Below are 17,353 nucleotides of genomic sequence, written 5' to 3' on the forward strand. Positions count from 1 at the left end.
TAGTCAGGAAACAGAAGGGGGGTGTCCCCCAACCTCTCTCCTCTCAGCAATGCTTCCCAAGAGAGATGGGGAAAGCTGGGGTGTGTCCCTCCCCTCCCCAAGGGATGGCCACAGCCCAGGATGGGGGGAGAAGCCAGGAGAAAAAATAATAAAAATAACCATAACTGAGTCAGGCCTGTCTGTCCTCAGCTCTCAGCTGCCTGGGGCTCCCACTTCCCTAGGGTAAAAGCCCAAGTCCCCCCCATGGCCCAACAGCAAGGATGTGCCTCGTCGTCTCCCCGACCTCCCCTCCTCCTCTTTCCCCCTCGCTTACTCTGCTCCAGCCACACAGACCTCCTCACTGTTCCTCCAACTCACCAGGCATGGTGGTGCCCCAGGGCCTTTGCACGGGTATTCCTTCTGCCTGGAACACTCTTCCTCCAAACCCCTCATGCCTTTCAACAGCTTATGCTCACACATCACCTTCCTGGACTCCCCTATTTAAAGGTATACACCCCTTCTCAGATCTCACACGCTCCCATCCCCCTCCCCTTTTAATTTCCTCATCATTTTCTAACACACACACTATAATTTACTTATTTTTCTTGTTTGTTGCCTGTCTCTTCTATGTCACTGTCAACTCTCAGAGGACAAGACCTTTATTCTGCTCACGACTGTGTTCCTCAGGGCCAAGAACAAATTCTGGTACATAAGGGCACTCAATAAACGTTTGTTGAATGAACAAATGAATAAATAACAGCTTTTACTAAGATTGGGCACAACCACCATAATAATTTCATCCTCATTTTATAGAGGAGAAAACTGAGGTTCAGCAGGGGGAAGTGGAAGCCCCTTGCCCTCCCAGCTTAAAGGCAAGGATAGGGCTCAACGCAGTGTGTTAACCACTGCTGTCCCCCAAATCCCAGGACTTAGCCCATTGCCTTCCTCTCTCTCTGTTCCAGGCAAACTGATCTCCCCACTGCTGTGCCTTTGCCTGGGCTGGTCCCGCTGCTGAAATGCCCTTCCCTCATCTCCCTGCATGCGATGCCTGCCCACGCTCACCAAGCCTGGCTCTCCAGGGAACCCCAACCTCATGGGGAAAGAGAGGGCAAGAGTGATGATCAAGCAGGTCCCAGGAGGGAGCTATCACGGTGGGGTAGAGTCAGGGAAGGCTTCCTGGAGGAGGAGACATTGGGGCTGGGGGATAGAAGGGGGAGCTGGCAGCAGGCACAGCCAGAGCAAAGGCCCAGAGGTGGGGGCTGTTCACAGTTCAGTGGGGATGGAGCAAGTTTCTGGGTAGTTTGGAGGATGAAGCCAGAAGTCCTCGAATGCCAGGGTGAGGCTCTAAGACATTTGGTCTGAGGGGAACTGGGAGCTTCGGAGCTTCCTGAGCAGGGGCCAGGGAGGGAGTGGCTGGGACGCCTAGAGCTGCCCTCTGGTCCAGGTCCCAGGAAGGCAGGGGCCACCCCTGACCGCCCCCCTTCCCCGACTGTGTTTCCTCAACACCCTGCCCAGCCACAGGGGAGGCTGAGAGCAGCCAAGAATGTGGTCAGAGGACAGGAGGGCCTCCCATGAGAGCAGCCATGGCCCTTGCCCTGCCTCGGTCTGCCCCTCCCCGACCAGGCAGTTAGAGAAACCACAGCAAGACAGAATTCTGCAGGTCTAGGGAGGTGGGCAGAGGAGGGGCTGCTCCATCTGACTTCTTCCCCCTCCTGCCTTTGCTCCCTGCAGTTTTCAAGAAAAATAATTCATACTAAAGTGAGAACAGCTGCCACTCCAGGGAGCTACATCTGAGAGGGCAATGCTTAACCCAGGGGGACTGGGCACTAATGGGGGAATTCCAGGCAGGATGACAAGCTGGTCAGAGAGGCATGATTCCTTTTACATCTTGAACCCTGGTTTGAAATGGCACCCCTGCACGTCTCTTCAGTCACACACCCTGAGGCTCCCCCACCCCCAGGCCAGAACAGAAGCCACAGGCCTGTGTAACAATACGAAGCACCTTTATTCTGGAGAACAACCCTCAAACAGCAAAGCAAGCGCGTTTGGCAGGCTGAGCCGGTGCAGCCGAGGGTCTCTGGGGACCCCTCAGTCCAGGATGCACAAACTGGGGGGGAGGGGGGCCTCCCTTTGCAAAGCCCCATATCAAAACTTGGCACCCAAAATGTCTATTCTCAGGGAAGCATTTTGAGTAGCTTCTTGGGGTAGGGGAATGGGTCCAGAGACAGATGAACAACTCAGCTCTGCGGTGACATCAGATCTGACTTGAGTTCGAATCCTTGCTTCTCTCTGGACCTCAGTGTCCCCATCTGTCCAAGGAAGAGATTAGGGAGGGTCGGATATCCGTTAAGCTGGTCTGTTGTTATTGTGTGCCATTGAGTCTATTCTCAACTCCTAGCGACCCTATGTGACAGAGTACAACTGCCCCATAGGGTTTCCTAGGCTGTCATCTTTAAAGCAGCAGATTGCTGAGTCTTTCTCCCGCAGAGTTGTTGGTAGTTCAAACCACGAACCTTTTGGTTAGCAGCTGTGCACTTAACCATTGCGCCACCAGGGCTCCTTGAAACGGGGTCTAGGATTCCGAATTTGGCCTCCACCCGGCAACTCCAGGCCAAAGCCAAGGCCGCTGGTGCTTACGCGCGGCCACAAGGGGGCAGCAGAGATTCCCGGCAGGGGCTGGGGCTGGGGAGGCGCGTGCCTCGGCTTCCCGCCCCCGGTTAGCGCGCGTCAGGTCAGAAGTCCAGCTCCGGCATGAGGGTGTGCTTGACTGGGCCGCTGGGGCGCTCGGGCGCCTCCTCGGGAATGTCCTCCTGGAGGCCCCGGCCGTCCCGGTGCTGGGCGTGCCAGGCTCTCTGCTGGGCCGGCCAGTCCAAGTGCGCCCAGCGGGGGTCTGGGCCCCCGACGACCTCGTCGACCAGGGACTCCAGGTTGGGCAGGGGCTCGGGCCTCTCCACGAGGATGGGCGCAAAGGGCCCCACGAGCCAGGGCAGCGGCACGGCCTGCAGCACCAGCTCCAGCAGCTCGTCCACGCAGGCGTGGGCCCGCGCTACGCTGCCCCGTCCCTCCGCCAGCGCCGCCGCCGGCACGTCCCCGAAGCAGCGGGCGTCGGCAAAGGCGGCCCGCAGGGCGTCCACACTGCGCCGCACCTCGGCCACCTTCTCCTGGGCGCTGGGGGGCAGGCCTCGCACGCTGCTCTCCAGCCCATCTACCGTGCTCTGCAAATCCTGCGTCAGGCTTCGTGACAGCACCAGCGTCTCCAGCTCCGCCTTCGGGGTGGGGGAAGCGAGGCCTGCCTCAGTTTACCCAGTGGACACATAACCAGACCGTCTGTGCTTCAGTTGCACCCACGGACACCCAACAGGACTGAGCCCTGGCTGTTTTCCCTCAATGGAACAGTTTCCCTGCCTCAGTTTCTCCTGTGGACATTCAACGGGGGGGCACCATCCTGCCTCAGTTTTGCCAGTGGACACCCAATGGAACCAAACCTTGCCTCGGTTTCCCCAGTGGATACCCAGCCAGACCATCGCATGCCTCAGTTTGTCCTGTGGACACCCAACAGGACTCGAGTCTTGCCTCAGTTTCCCCAGTGACTCCCGATGAAGGGGCCATCGGGCTGCCTGTCTCCCCGCCCCCATCGGTGGGCTGGCAGGGGCACCATCTCACCTGGCTCCGGCGGCGGCCGTTCTCCACCAGGGGGCGCTGGCCCCAGTCCCCCCACAGCTGGCGCACCTTCCCAGGGCGGATGGACGTGGCAGGGGAGGCCCCACCCTGCATGAGGTCAATCTGCAGGAAAAGGATGGCGGTTGTCAGGACTAGAGGGTAGGGCATGGGGCCAGGACAGAGCCTATCTAGACCTGGCCTCAGTAAGCATTTAGCGAGCACCTCCTGTACGCATCCTTCCACATTTACCGATCCTGCCCTGGCTAGCCTACCGGCCCCCTCCCCTCTCTCCTCTGCCCTTGGCTGGACCCAGGGACCTTCAGGTCCCCCAAAGCTCAGCCTCACTGCCCAGCATTTGCCCGTGCAGGTCCCTCTGCCAGCCACATGCTTCGTTCCACCCATCCACCTGCCGGCTCCAACCAATTTAACTCCTAATCCAGTCACCACCTCCTCCAGGAAGCCTTCCCTCTCCGTTCCCCTCTTCCGGGCCTCCCAGCACCTGGCCCTATCATGGACCTGATGCCCCCTGCTCAGGGCCTGGCCGCCAGAGGGCGCCCCATCAAGTGAAATAAGTCAGAACTGAAGGTGCCAGAATACTCGGGCCTCAGTTTCCCCATTTGTAAAAAGATGACATTAGGAAACAGGTGGTCCAGGAATCTATTACACCATTGCATGAGTCCTCAGCCAAGTCACTGAACAAACATTTATTGAGCATTTACTGTGTGCAGGCAGTCTTTCAGGTGTTTAGGGGTACAGCAGAGAACAGGACAATCAGTGCCTGAAAAAGAGCTTGGTACACAGTAGGTGTTCAATAAATACTTGTTGAATGAGCAGGGCAGGTCCCTGCCTTCACGGAACTACCAGTCTGGAGGGAGATTCAATGAATGAGTAAATGGAGAAGCAGATGATGTGATTTCCAAAAGCGAGAAATGCTAAGAAGGAAAAGAAAGTAGCCTAGGCAGAGGCAACAGCCCGTGCAAAGGCCCTGAGGCAGAACCGGGCCTGGCGAGTTGGAGGAAGAGTGAGGAGGCCCATGTGGCTGGAGCAGGGTAAGCTGGGGGAGAGAGGACAGGAGGGAAGGGAGGGGACGGGGCAGGTCGTTCAGGGCCCTGTGGGCCGCGGGGAGGACTTGGGCTTTTACGGGAGGGAGGTGGGAGCCCCAGAGGGCTGTGAGCAGAGAAGGGACGGGCCCTGACTCAGGTGCTCACGGGCGCCCTCCGGCTGCTGGGGAGGGAACAGACTGTGGAGAGCGTAGGCGGAGCGGGGGACCAGGGCTGAAGAGGGGAGTCGAGCAGAATTTCCGGGTTTTAGTTTGAGTGCCTAGAAGGGCGGAGCTGTCCTCAGCTGAGATGGGGGCGGTAGATGCTAGAGGAGCAGGTTTGGGGGCGTCTGAGCTTCTTAAGCTCAGTAAACAAGTGCCATTTATCTTCCTCTGGAGGCGGGAGGAATGGACAACTGGGGAAGAAGCTGGGTGGGAGCTGGTACCTGAAGTCTGGGAAGGGTGCGGGAAGAGGTACTTTCCCTTCTTGCTTCCTTTAACTGGCGGTAAATTCCAGCTCCTACATCCCCTCCACGAAAGCTGTCCCTGACTTCCTGGGCAGAGAAAGCTTTGGCTATCCCTGGGGCTCCCCCAGCCCTGGGTTCCCCATCTGCCCCAGGCCTGATCATACACGCCTTGGCTCTACCTCCCCCTTCAGACCAGGTATTCAACTGGCGCTGAATCTGTGCTTATTGGCCTGCATTATGGAGGGAGGGAGGGCAGGCAGAAGGCTCTCACCAGCTCCAGTGTCTCCTGCAGCTCAGCCAGTGTGTCCTGGGCACGGTGTTTGCTCTGCCTCAGTTTCCCCAGAGAATGCTCATATGCTAGGTGGCGGATTCGCGCTGACAGGGAGCCCAGACGCACAAAGTAGCCCTGATTCTTCCTCTGATCTTCCACCGAGGCCACTTCCGGACCCTCAGCCTCGGCGGCCAGCGCCGCTGGGGGACAGGACAGAGGAGGGGATCAAAGTGGCCACCCGCTGCACACCTGCAACCCACTTTCTGGGTAGAGGAGCCCACGGGCTTCCAGTTTTGTCATTTCCCTTTACAGATAACCCATTTCATCTTCTCCCAGCCCTACTATTAGTCCCCTTTTACAGATGAGGGAAACTGAGGCAAATAAAGGTGAGGTTAGACAGTATGCAAGAGGCAGAGCTGGGATTTCAACCCAGGCACTCCAGTTAGTGAAAAAGAGGAAGATCCTCAAAGAGAAGGGTTGACACAGTGGCTGCAACAGTGGGCTCAAACATAACGATTGTGAGGGTGGTGCAGGACTGCGCGGTGTTTCGTTCTGTTGTACATCGGGTCGCTATGAGTTGGAACTGATTCGACAGCACCTAACAACAACAAAAGTCTGGCTCCAGACTACCCTTAACCACTTTGCTAAACTGCCTCTTAAAGAATATATTACATGTGCCTGATGCACGGAGTCCCTGGGAGCTGCAAATGGTTAGTGTGCTCACTGCTAACCGAAAGGCTGAAGGTTTGAGTCCACCGAGAGGTGCCTTGGAAGAAAGGCCTGGTGACCTACTTCCGAAAAGTCAGCCATTGAAAACCCTATGGGATCTACTACGGCCTCCACCAGACTGAGTCCAGCACAACTAGATGGTGCCCGGCTACCACCACCGACTGCTCTGACAGGGATCACAATAGAGGGTCCTGAACAGAGCTGGAGAAAAATGTGGAACAAAATTCTAACTCACAAAGAAAGACCAGACTTGCTGGCCTGACAGAGACTGGAGAAACCCTGAGAATATGGGCCCCTGACACCCTTTCAGCTCAGTAATGAAGCCACTCCTGAGGTTCACACTTCAGCCAAAGATTGGACAGGCCCATAAAACAAAACGAGACTAAAGGGGCACGCCAGCCCTGGGGCAAGGACAAAAAGGCAGCACGAGACAGGAAAGCTGGTAATAGGGAGCCCAAGGTTGAGAAGGGAGAGTGTTGACATGTCGTGGAGTTGTTAATCAATGTCATAAAACAATATGTGTACTAACTGTTTAATGAGAAATTAGTTTGTTCTGTAAACCTTCATCTAAAGTACAACAAAAAATAAAATGAAAACCCTATGGAGCACAGTTCTACTCTGACACACATGGAGTTGTAAATGCCTTCAGCCTTTCTCCCGAGGAGGGGTAAGCTGACACATTTTTCTAGTACTTTAAAGCACCATCAGATTGGCTCCAGGACAGTACTGAAAATCAGTGAAGCAGACAAGATGTAGAACATTGGGGAATGGTAGGTCAAGAGAGCCCACGTAAAGGGGTGGACGCTCTTTGGGCCAAATGTCTACTTTTTCAAGAGAAACCAGAAATAGGCATTTGTAGTGCAAACTCTTAGAAAACCAGAACGCCAAGCCCATTGCCGCCAAGTCGATTCCGACTACCGCGACCCTGTGTGTTACAGGGTAGAACCTCTCCATAGGCTTTGCAATGGCTGTGATCTTTTGGAAGCAGAGTGCCAGTCCTTGCCAGTCCTTTCTTCTGCTGGTGCCTGGAAAAAGGCTTGGCATGCGGTAGGTGCTGCTGGGTGGGCTCGAACCACCGACCGTTAGGTGAGTAGACCAGTGTAACGCAAAATCTACTGATTGTTAAATGTGGGAAATGAATTTGAAAATTTTAAAGCTGTTGCTCTTGTTGTTTTGTTGACTAAAAAAACAAAAACCTGCTGCCGCAAGTCAGCTCTGACTTATAGTGACCTATAGAACAGAGTAGAACTGCCCCATAGGGTTTCCAAGGCTATAAATCTTTACAGAAGCAGACTGCCACATCTTTCTCCTGTGGAGCGCCTGGTGGGTTCGAACCACCGGCCTTTTGGCTAGCAGCTGAGCGCTTTAACCACTGCACCACCAGGCTCACTTGTTGTGTTGTTAGGTGCTGTCAAATCAATTTTTGACTTATTGCAAACTCATGGGGCAGAGTAGAACTTCACTATAAGCTTTCCTAGGCTGTACTTTTTAATTTTTATTGTGTTTTAAGTGAAAGTTTACAAATCAAGTCAGTCTCTCATACAAAACCTTATACACACCTTGCTGTGTACTCCTAGCTGCTCTCCCCCTAAGGAGACAGCACACTCCTCCTCTCCACCCTGTATTCCCTGTGACCATTCGGCCAGCTGCTGTCCCCCGCTGCCTTCTCATCTCCCCTCCAGACAGGAGCTGCCCGCATAGTCTCATGTGTCTATTTGAGCCAAGAAGCTCACTCCTCACCAGTGTCATTTTCTATCTTATAGTCCAGTCCAATCCCTGTCTGAAGAGTTGGCTTGGGGAATGGTTCCTGTCTCGGGCTAACAGAAGGTCTGAGGACCATGACCTCCGGGGTCCTTCTAGCCTCAGTCAGACCATTAAGTCTGGTCCTTTTAGGAGAGTCTGGGGTCTGCATCCCCCTGCTGTCCTGCTCCCTCGGGGGCTCTCTGCTGTGTCCCCGTCAGGGCAGTCATCGGGTGTGAGGCTGTAATATTTACGGGAGCAGACCGTAAGGTCTTTGTACTGAGGAACTGCTGGTTTGAACTGCCAACCTTTCAGTTAGCAGCCGAATGCTTAACTGGTGTATCACCAGGGCCCCTGTGATGGTTAAGGTTGTGTGTCAGCTTGGATGGACCATGATTCTCAGTGGTTTGGCAGTTACGTAATGATGTAGTCATCCTCGTGGTGTGATCTGATGTGATCAGCCAATCAGTTGTAAGGGGAGTTTCCTCGGGGGATGTGGTCTGACTCCAACATCTATATGGACCTTCTGGCAAAGCTTGTTGGTGCTCTCTGGTTCCTGCATCTGGCTTATCATCATCTGACCTCTGGTTCTTGGGACTTGAGCCAGCAGCCTGCCATACTACCTGCCAGTCTTGGCATTCATCAGCCTCTGCAGCCTGTGAGCCAGTGACCGGCCATCTGATCTGCTGATCTTGGGTTTGTTAGCCCCTGCAGCTGTGTGAGTCAGGAGAAGCCCCCAGCCTAATGCCTGACCCACGGACTTGAGACTTGCCAGCTTCTACAGTGATAAACTTCTCTCTCTTTATATATATATATATATATACATACATACAGAGAGACAGGGAGACACAGAGAGAATCAGACATAAAGGAAGAGAGAAAGAGAGGGAGGGAGAGAGACAGTGAGAGACCAAGAGAAAGAGACAGGGAGGCAGAGGGAGAGAGAGATAGGGAGACAGAGTCAGGAAGAGACAGAGAGATAGGGAGACACAGAGACAGGAAGAGACAGAGACAGGGAGAGACAGAGAGAGACCAAGAGTAAGAGACAGGCAGAGGGAGAGAGAGACAGGGAGAGACATACATATATATGTTATTTACTGGTTTTGCTTCTCTACAGAACCCAACATAAGACAACTCCTTAAAGACATTGAGCAGACCAAATAATACACTTTGGAGGGCCACCAGTTTGAGAGCCCAACCTTACAAGGCCCTTGGGGCCTAGGGTGGTCTTATTTTTGGTGAGATGCAGGTTGGGGGGAGCCATGGAAGTGGATGGGGAGGTCAGGCCTGGGTTCAAGCTCCCATTTCCTGCTGATGTGTTTTGTGGCCCTGGGTGAGTCCTGAACCTCTCTGATCCATAACACAGGGACGAGGACTTGAGTAGGAAGGTTCAGGGGCCTCACCGAGCTCATCCTCCGTCATTGGCAGGAAGTGGTCCACCAGCTCCTCTGACTTGCCCAGCACAACACCCACAGCATGGCTCATGGAGCGCTTGAGTTCTACACTCCAGCGCCGGCTCCTCTGTGCCAGGCCCACCATGCCAGTCACACCGCTGGCCACCACGTCCTTGGCCGAGGTCACCACCTGGAGGAAGGATCCCTCATGCCAGGCACTGCACGCCTCCAGGCCTATTGCCCCACCACTTCACCCCAGCTCCATGGGGCTGGGAGTCAGGGACCCCTGGCCCCTTTCCTGGCTCTGGGCCTCAGTTTCCCTGCTGTGAAGCAAGGGATGAAAGAAGTCCTTCCTGAGGAAGGAGAGTGAGGAATTGGAAGAGGATGAGGAATGTGTGGCTAATTGGCTCCATGAACAATTGCCTCTTTTGCCATGAGACCAGAAGAACTGGATGGTGCCTGGCTACCATTACTAAACATTTTGATTCAAGAGTACATAGAAGAATCCTGATCAAAAGGGGGAAGTTGTTGAGCAGAATTTCAAATTCCCATGCAATTCAGACTTTCTGGAGCCCTGGAGGTTGGATGAATTCCTGAAATTATTGCCCTGAGATAATCTTTAAACCTTAAACCAAAAATATCCCCTGAAGTCTCCTTTAAATCAAACAATAGTTTAGCTTAACTAGTCAAGAATGTCTGCCTTGAGCAGGGTACTCTTTTAAGAACTATCTCTATGGGCTCAAGTTGACAACAGCAACTCGAAAGGTTAGATGGGAAGCTTAGGGGGAGGAACGCTTGGAAAAGGAGGGTGAGAATGGTTATACAACTTGAATGTAATCAATGTCACTGAATTGTACGTGGAGAAATTATCGAATTGGTGTCTGTTCCACTGTGTAGATTCTAAACAACAGTAACAACAAAACAAAATTAATTAAGAAAGAAAAAGTCCCTACCTCACAAGGTTGTTGAGGGGATTACTAAGTGCCTACTGGCACCTATTAAGTGCTCAATAAATGTTGGCATCAATTATTTCAATCTGGATGCTTCTTTTTGAGTTAACTAATGTCTGACTCTGCCCCAGGGAGTGGCTGGCCCAGGAAGAGGCACCATCTCCCCGCCGCCTCCCCGCTGGTCCAGCCCCCAGAGGTGCCCACGGCCTGGTTGTCAAGTACCGTCTCTGAAGGTTGCTGGAGAAAGGGCAGCTTCTCCTCCAGCTTGTCCAGGCCCCTGCAGGCAAGGTCATTCACTGTGGCCACTGGAGAGAGAAGCAGGGGGTGAGGATAGAGGAGACACAGAGGGGCGTAGGAACCCAGAGAGACAGAGAGGGAGGGAGACAGTGAGAGACTGATAGGAAGCGACAGAGAGAGGCAGGGAGAGCCAGAGACAGGGAGACACAGAGAGACAAAGAGACAGGGAGACAGACAGGGAGATGCAGAGAGAGACAGACGGGGAGAGACAAAGAGTCAGCGAGACACAGAGAGAGACAGGGAGGCAGACACGGAGCAAAAGAGAAAGAAGGAAACAAAAGACTCAAAGAAGAAACTAGCCTACGGGACAGATAGTCTAGGAGCCACAGCCTCAGTCTGCCCCGAGACCATTCTAATCCGGACCACAGTAGCTGGACAAAAAATGTGGTAAACAGTACAATGGAGAAAAATGTGGAACTGAACCTCAAATTCCTAAAAAAAAAAACAAAACCCAACACCAACAAACCAACCAAACAAAAACAGACTTACTGAACTGGCTGAGACTGGAGGACTCCCTGAGACCAATGCCCTGATACACTCTTCAAACCTTAAACCCAAACAATCCCTGAGGTCACCTTGTAGCTAAATAATAGATTGTTATTTAGAGAGACACAGGCAGAGAGACAGGGAGATGCAGAGAGACAGAGAGAGACAAACAGACACAAAGGAAGAGAGACAGAGACACAGAGGAGAGAGACAGGCGGTGTGAGACAGAGAAAGAGAGAGAGGAGGGAGACAGAAAGAGAGAGATACAGACAGAGAGGGAGAGGGAGAGGCAGAGAGAAAGAGACAGAAGGGACCTGGGGGTCTGCAGCAAGTGGCGGACTCCCTGGGAGGGCTGGTGGCCCTGAGGGTTTGGGGGGCAGCGGGCTGCACCTCGCCTCCTCCCTGCCCCCAGTTGCCCTGTCACCAAGTTGACTCCTCACCCTGCCCAGCACAGATACCCCTGAAGGCTGGCTGCAGGTCACAGCAGTGGCCGAGAAGGGGGCCGGGAGGCCCTGGGCTGGGACCTCTAGTAGGTAAGTACCTCGCTTGGTCAGACAAGAGGCTGAGGGTCTTTGTGCCCCCTCCGCCGGGCTGGAGTCCTGCGCTGAGCACAGGAGATGTGGGGGCTGGGCAGGCAGACAGGTGTGGGAGGATGGACGGACAAATGGACTCAAGGTGTGTCAGCCAGTGGACAAGGGAGCAGGACCAGGGGCAGAGAGGAGGGGCCACAGTAAACAGGTAAGGGCAGAGGGCCAGGTGATCAGACTGAAAAAGGACAGAACAAGTAGAGACTGAGGGACAGGAGGATAGAGTGGGGGGTAGACAGGAGGACGGATTGGTGGGGGGACAGTGGAACAGACTGGAGGGACAGATTGGTCAGGGGCAGGAGGACAGACTGGGGGTGGGAGAGGTGGACAGACTGAGGGGACAGGGGACAGACCGGTAGGGGAACAAGGGCATAGCCTGGGGGGGTAGGGTGGGGAACAGACCACAGGCACGTAGGACAGGTGGACAGAGGGGGACACCTCAGGGGAATGACCTGAGGGCATGCCGTGCAGATGGACCAAGGGAGGACAGGACAGTGGGGCACCTCGGTCACAGGGACCCCAGCAGGGGACTCACGCTGGGGCTGCAGGTGGTCGAGCAGCGGCTGGGCGTGGTCCAGGGCGTGAGTGGTCAGGCTACAGATGCAGTGCTCGGCCAGGCGGCAGGCAGAGCCCAGCAGTGGGTGCCTGTCCTTGGCCATGCTGTAAGCATCGGAGACCGCAGTGCAGGTGGCCCTGACCAGGGGCAGGGCCACCACGCGCTGTACCACACTCTGTGGGGAGGGGGGCATCAGCGAGGCCCATGGGGAGGTGGGGGCTCAGCCACACCTGAGTCCATTTCCCCTCTCTGGGCCAGGGCTAGGTGGAATGGGCCAGCAGGAGAGACTGTCCGAGACAAGTGTATTGAGTGCCTAACCATGTACAGGCAAGGGAGCAGCTGACAGACTAGAGACACAATCCCTGCCCTCACGGCCTCGTGTTCTCAGTGGTGAGATGGGCCATAAACAGAGTTACCCGTTCTGAAATCACTTGACCGTTTGAGAAAGGAGACGTTATCGTCTAGAGGCAAAGAGCACGGCCTTTGCAGAAAGATTCAATTCTGGTTCAGCCACTTCCGAGCTGTGTGAGTTTGGGCAAGTGTCTTAACTACTCAGTGCCTTAGTTTCCCCATCTGTAAAATGGGTTTCTAGGATTTTCCCCACCCACTGCCACTGAGTTGACGCCCACTCATAGCGGCCCTACAGGGCAAAGTAGAACTGCCCCATCGGGTTTTCAAGGCTGTAATCTTTACGGAAACAGATTGCCAGGTCTTCCTCCCCTGGAGTGGCTGGTGGATTTGAACCTTTGACCTTTCGGTTAGCAGATGAGTGCTCAACCACTGCGCCACCAGGGCTCCTTTTCTAGGATTGTAACGGGGATTAAATGGGCCAATATATGTGAAACACGGGAACGGTGACTGATGCCAAGTACAGGCTGGGATTGCTGCTATTGTTGTTTGGGTGCGGAGATGACGGACCCAGAGACCTAGAGATATAGGCAGAGACCCAGAGGTGGGAGGGGGAGAGAGTTGGGCAGAGGCCAGGTAAGCCAGCTGAGTGTTCTTAGAGAGACCCCCCTCCCCGGGCCTCACTGTGCCCCCTCCGGGAAATGGGCAGGAAGTACCAGCCCACCCCATGGTCCAAAATGCCCTCAAAGTCAAGTGCTCCCAGCAGGGGTGGGTATGGGAGGGGGCATTCTATATGAAACTGTCCCCTCACCCTTCCTTGTGCCCCTGCTCCATGGGAGGGCAGCCCCTCACCTGCTGTTCCTGCTCAGACAATCTGGGCCCGGAAGCCTCAGCCGCCTCTTCTTCAGACATGCCTGCTGCAAACAGGGTCACCCTGGGGGGCAGGACAGAGTGAGGGGGTCCCTGCACGCCAGCCCTCCCTGATCCTGCCAAGGCTTTGAGCTCTGTCCGAGTGGACTCTGTGACTTGGGTGGGTCACATGTTCCCTCTTGGGGCCTCAGTTTCCTCATCTGTAAAATGGGGTAATAATAATACTGACCATGGAGGGTGGTGAGGGGCACAGACAATGCTCAAACAAGGCTCAGCACACAGCAGTGTACACTAGAGGGCCTCTGGCAAGTGGGGCATTGTGACATTCTAGCGGTTGAAAGCATGGTTCTTGGACTCAGAGATCTGAGTTTGAATTCTGGCATTACCTGCTATGTGACTTTGGGTAAGCACCCTTACCTCTCTAGGCTGTATCCTCTTCTGTAAAATGGGGGAGGTCCCTGCTGACCATGCCCCGGGACCGAAGCAGCCCCAGGCAGGGGTGGAGGTACCTACAGAATCTCAAACCCATAGTCCATTTGACAAAGTGAGGCACTCAGAGGGTCCTTGCTGTGCCCAAGGTCACTCGGTTAGCCAGGTCAGAGCGGGGAGCACGACCTCGGGCTTCGGACGCCCGGCCTGCAGTTCTTCCCCCGGCCCCACCCCGCGCCCTCCGAGCCCTGGTCTCCACTCAACTGTGTCCTGAACCTCGGCCAACTGGGCCAAGGGTGTCAGACACTTGTTCCGGCCATCTCTCTCCCCGCCCCTCGCCCCACAGCCCCGGGCCCTCTCCCGCCAGCCCCAGGGACCCCCTACGAGACTGCGGAATGCTCCTGGCCTCCACTCACCTGGGCGCACAAAGCCTCAACCCCCCTCAAGGCCTCCGCGGACCCCAGTCCCTGGCTCAAATCTCCGCCCCTCCCGCCGGCCCCGCCCACCATATATATCTGCTTGTGAGGTGGGGCCTCCTCGGGACTGGCCAATGGCGAAGGGCTATTTGGGGGCGTGTCCAGGGGGCGGGGCTTGGCTACCTTCTCACTTCCCCAGAACTGGGGCGTGGCCTGCGGTTGCCACAGCAACCCGAGGATGCAGCGTGCCCACGGACTGGGCTGCTTCTATCCCGTGCAGGTTTGCCCACCTGTCACTCACCCTGCTGCTGCCGCGGAGACGGTAGAGGGAGATCACTGCTCCGGCTGCCTCCTTGAATGGCCTTGGAGAAGTTCCCAATGCCTTTCTTTTAATTTTTTATCTACCACTTAACTAAGCCATCAATCATGGCGACCTCATGTGTTACAAAACAGAATTGCCCCATAGGGTTTTTGTTTTTTAATTGTGCTTTAGATGAAGGTTTAGAGAGCAAATCAATTTCTCATTAAACAATTAATACACGTATTGTTTTGTGGAAATAATACGTTTTGGAAACCGTCAAAAATGAAATGGAAAGCACAAACATCGATATCCTAGGCATTAGTGAGCTGAAATGGACTGGTATTGGCCATTCTGAATCAGACAATCATATAGTCTACTATGCTGGGAGTGACAACTCGAAGAGGAATGGTGTTGCATTCATCTTCAAAAAGAACGTTTCAAGATTTATCCTGAAGTACAACGCTGTCAGTGATAGGATAATATCCATACGCCTACAAGGAGACCAGTTAATATGACTACTATTCAAATTTATGTACCAACCACTAGGGCCAAAGATGAAGAAATAGAAGATTTTTATGAGCTGCTGCAGTCTGAAATTGATTGAACATGCAATCAAGATGCATTCGATAATTACTGGTGATTGGAATGGGAAAGTTGGAAACAAGAAGGATCGGTAGTTGGAAAATATGGCCTTGGTGATAGAAACAATGCCGGAGATCGAATGATAGAATTTTGCAAGACCAATGACTTCTTCATTGCAAATACCTTCTTTCATCGACATAGACAGCGACTCTACACATGGACCTTGCCAGATGGAGCACACAGAAATCAAATTGACTACATCTGTGGAAAGAGACGATGGAAAAGCTCAATATCATCAGTCAGAACAAGGCCAGGGGCCAACTGTAGAACAGACCATCAATTGCTCAGATGCAAGTTCAAGCTGAAACTGAAGAAAATCAGAGCTAGTCCACGAGAGCCAAAATACGACCTTGAGTATATCCCACATGAATTTAGAGACCATCTCAAGAATAGATTTGACACATTGAACACTAGTGACCGAAGACCAGACGAGTTGTGGAATGACATCAAGGACATCATCCATGAAGAAAGCAAGAGGTCATTGAAAAGACAGGAAAGAAAGAAAAGACCATGGTGGAGGTCAGAGGAGATTCTGAAACTTGCTCTTGAGCGTCAAGCAGCTAAAGCAAATGGAATAATTGATGAAGTAAAAGAACTGAACAGAAAATTTCAAAGGGTGGCTCGAGAAGACAAAGTAAAGTATTATAATGACATGTGCAAAGAGCTGGAGATGGAAAAACAAAAGGGAAGAACACGCTCGGCGTTTCTCAAGCTGAAAGAATTGAAGAAAAAATTCAAGCCTTGAGTTGCAATAGTGAAGGATTCTATGGGGAAAATATTAAACGACTCAGGAAGCATCAAAAGAAGATGGAAGGAATACACAGAGTCATTATACCAAAAAGAATTAGTCGATGTTCAACCATTTCAAGAGGTGGCATATGATCAGGAACCGATGGTACTGAAGGAAGAAGTCCAAGCTGCTCTGAAGGCATTGGTGAAAAACCAGGCTCCAGGAATTGATGGAATATCAATTGAGATGTTTCAACAAACAGATGCAGCGCTGGAGGTGCTCACTCGTCTATGCCAAGAAATATGGAAAACAGCTTCATGGCCAACTGACTGGAAGAGATCCATATTTATGCCCATTCCCAAGAAAGGTGATCCAACCAAATGTGGAAATTATAGAACAATATCATTAATATCACAGGCGAGCAAAATTTTGCTGAAGATCATTCAAAAACGGCTGCAGCAGTATATTGACAGGGAACTGCCAGAAATTCAAGCCGGTTTCAGAAGAGGACGTGGAACCAGGGATATCATTGCTGATGTCAGATGGATCCTGGCTGAAAGCAGAGACTACCAGAAGGCTGTTTACCTGTGTTTTATTGACTATGCAAAGGCATTCGACTGTGTGGATCATAACAAACTATGGATAACATTGCGAAGAATGAGGAACCTTTACATAGATCAAGAGGCAGGTGTTGGGACAGAACAAGGGCGTACTGATTGGTTTAAAGTCAGGAAAGGTGTGTGGCAGGGTTGTATTCTTTCACCATACCTAGTCAATCTGTATGCTGAGCAGATAATCCGAGAAGCTGGACTATATGAAGAAGAACGGGCATCAGGATTGCAGGAAGACTCATTAACAACCTGTGTTATGCAGATGACACAACCTTGCTTGCTGAAAGTGAAGAGGACTTGAAGCACTTACTGATGAAGATCAAAGACCACAGCCTTCAGTATGGATTACACCTCAACATAAAGAAAACAAAAGTCCTCACAACTGGACCAATGAACATCATGATCAACGGAGAAAAGATGGAAGTTGTCAAGGATTTCATTTTACTTGGATCCACAATCAACAGCCATGGAAGCAGCAGTCAAGAAATCAAAAGACACATTGCACGGGGTAAATGTGCTGCAAAGGACCTCTTCAAAGTGCTGAAGATCAAATAAGTCACCCTGAAGACTAAGGTGCCCCTGATCCAAGCCTTGGTATTTTCAATCGCATCATATGCATGTGAAAGCTGGACAATGAATAAGGAAGACCAAAGAAGAATTGATGCTTTTGAATTGTGGTGTTTGCAAAGAATAGTGAATATACCGTGGACTGCCAAAAGAACGAACAAATCTGTCTTGGAAGAAGTACACCCAGAATGCTCCTTAGAAGCAAGGATGGCGAGACTGCATCTTACATACTTTGGACGTGTTGTCAGGAGGGATCAGTCCCTGGAGAAGGACATCATGCTTGGC

At 52.9% G+C, this 17,353-nt stretch overlaps 1 protein-coding gene across 10 annotated transcripts; it reads right to left on the bottom strand.

Moving 5' to 3' along the window:
* Window positions 1-1,970: 1,970 nt before the first annotated feature.
* Window positions 1,971-14,288, bottom strand: PLIN5 (perilipin 5). Of its 10 annotated transcripts, none has more exons than XM_049876454.1 (9): window positions 14,218-14,282; window positions 13,790-13,890; window positions 13,355-13,436; window positions 12,134-12,329; window positions 10,451-10,533; window positions 9,288-9,468; window positions 5,417-5,616; window positions 3,643-3,762; window positions 1,971-3,245 (listed from the first exon to the last, which is right to left on the bottom strand). In XM_049876454.1, the coding sequence occupies exons 3-9, from the start codon at window positions 13,412-13,414 to the stop codon at window positions 2,712-2,714; spliced, it is 1,374 nt and encodes a 457-aa protein (XP_049732411.1). In that variant the 5' UTR covers window positions 13,415-13,436; window positions 13,790-13,890; window positions 14,218-14,282; the 3' UTR covers window positions 1,971-2,711. The 10 variants fall into 10 exon arrangements, with proteins under 10 accessions (XP_049732411.1, XP_049732410.1, XP_049732409.1 ...); XM_049876453.1 differs by having other exon boundaries at window positions 13,790-13,881; window positions 14,218-14,273; XM_049876452.1 differs by lacking the exon at window positions 13,790-13,890 and having other exon boundaries at window positions 14,218-14,288.
* Window positions 14,289-17,353: the final 3,065 nt, after the last annotated feature.

Source organism: Elephas maximus, chromosome 3 (genome assembly GCF_024166365.1).
Source record: "Elephas maximus indicus isolate mEleMax1 chromosome 3, mEleMax1 primary haplotype, whole genome shotgun sequence".
Taxonomy (NCBI): domain Eukaryota; kingdom Metazoa; phylum Chordata; class Mammalia; order Proboscidea; family Elephantidae; genus Elephas; species Elephas maximus.

Coding starts and splice junctions, on each gene's coding strand:
- PLIN5 (XM_049876452.1), bottom strand. CDS start 13,414: ATGTCTGAAGAAGAGGCGGCTGAGGCTTCCGGGCCCAGATTGTCTGAG. Junction 10,534..12,133: donor CGACCACCTGCAGCCCCAGC/GTGAGTCCCCTG, acceptor TTCTCTCTCCAG/TGGCCACAGTGAATGACCTT. Junction 9,469..10,450: donor TCCAGCAACCTTCAGAGACG/GTACTTGACAAC, acceptor TCCTTCCTCCAG/GTGGTGACCTCGGCCAAGGA.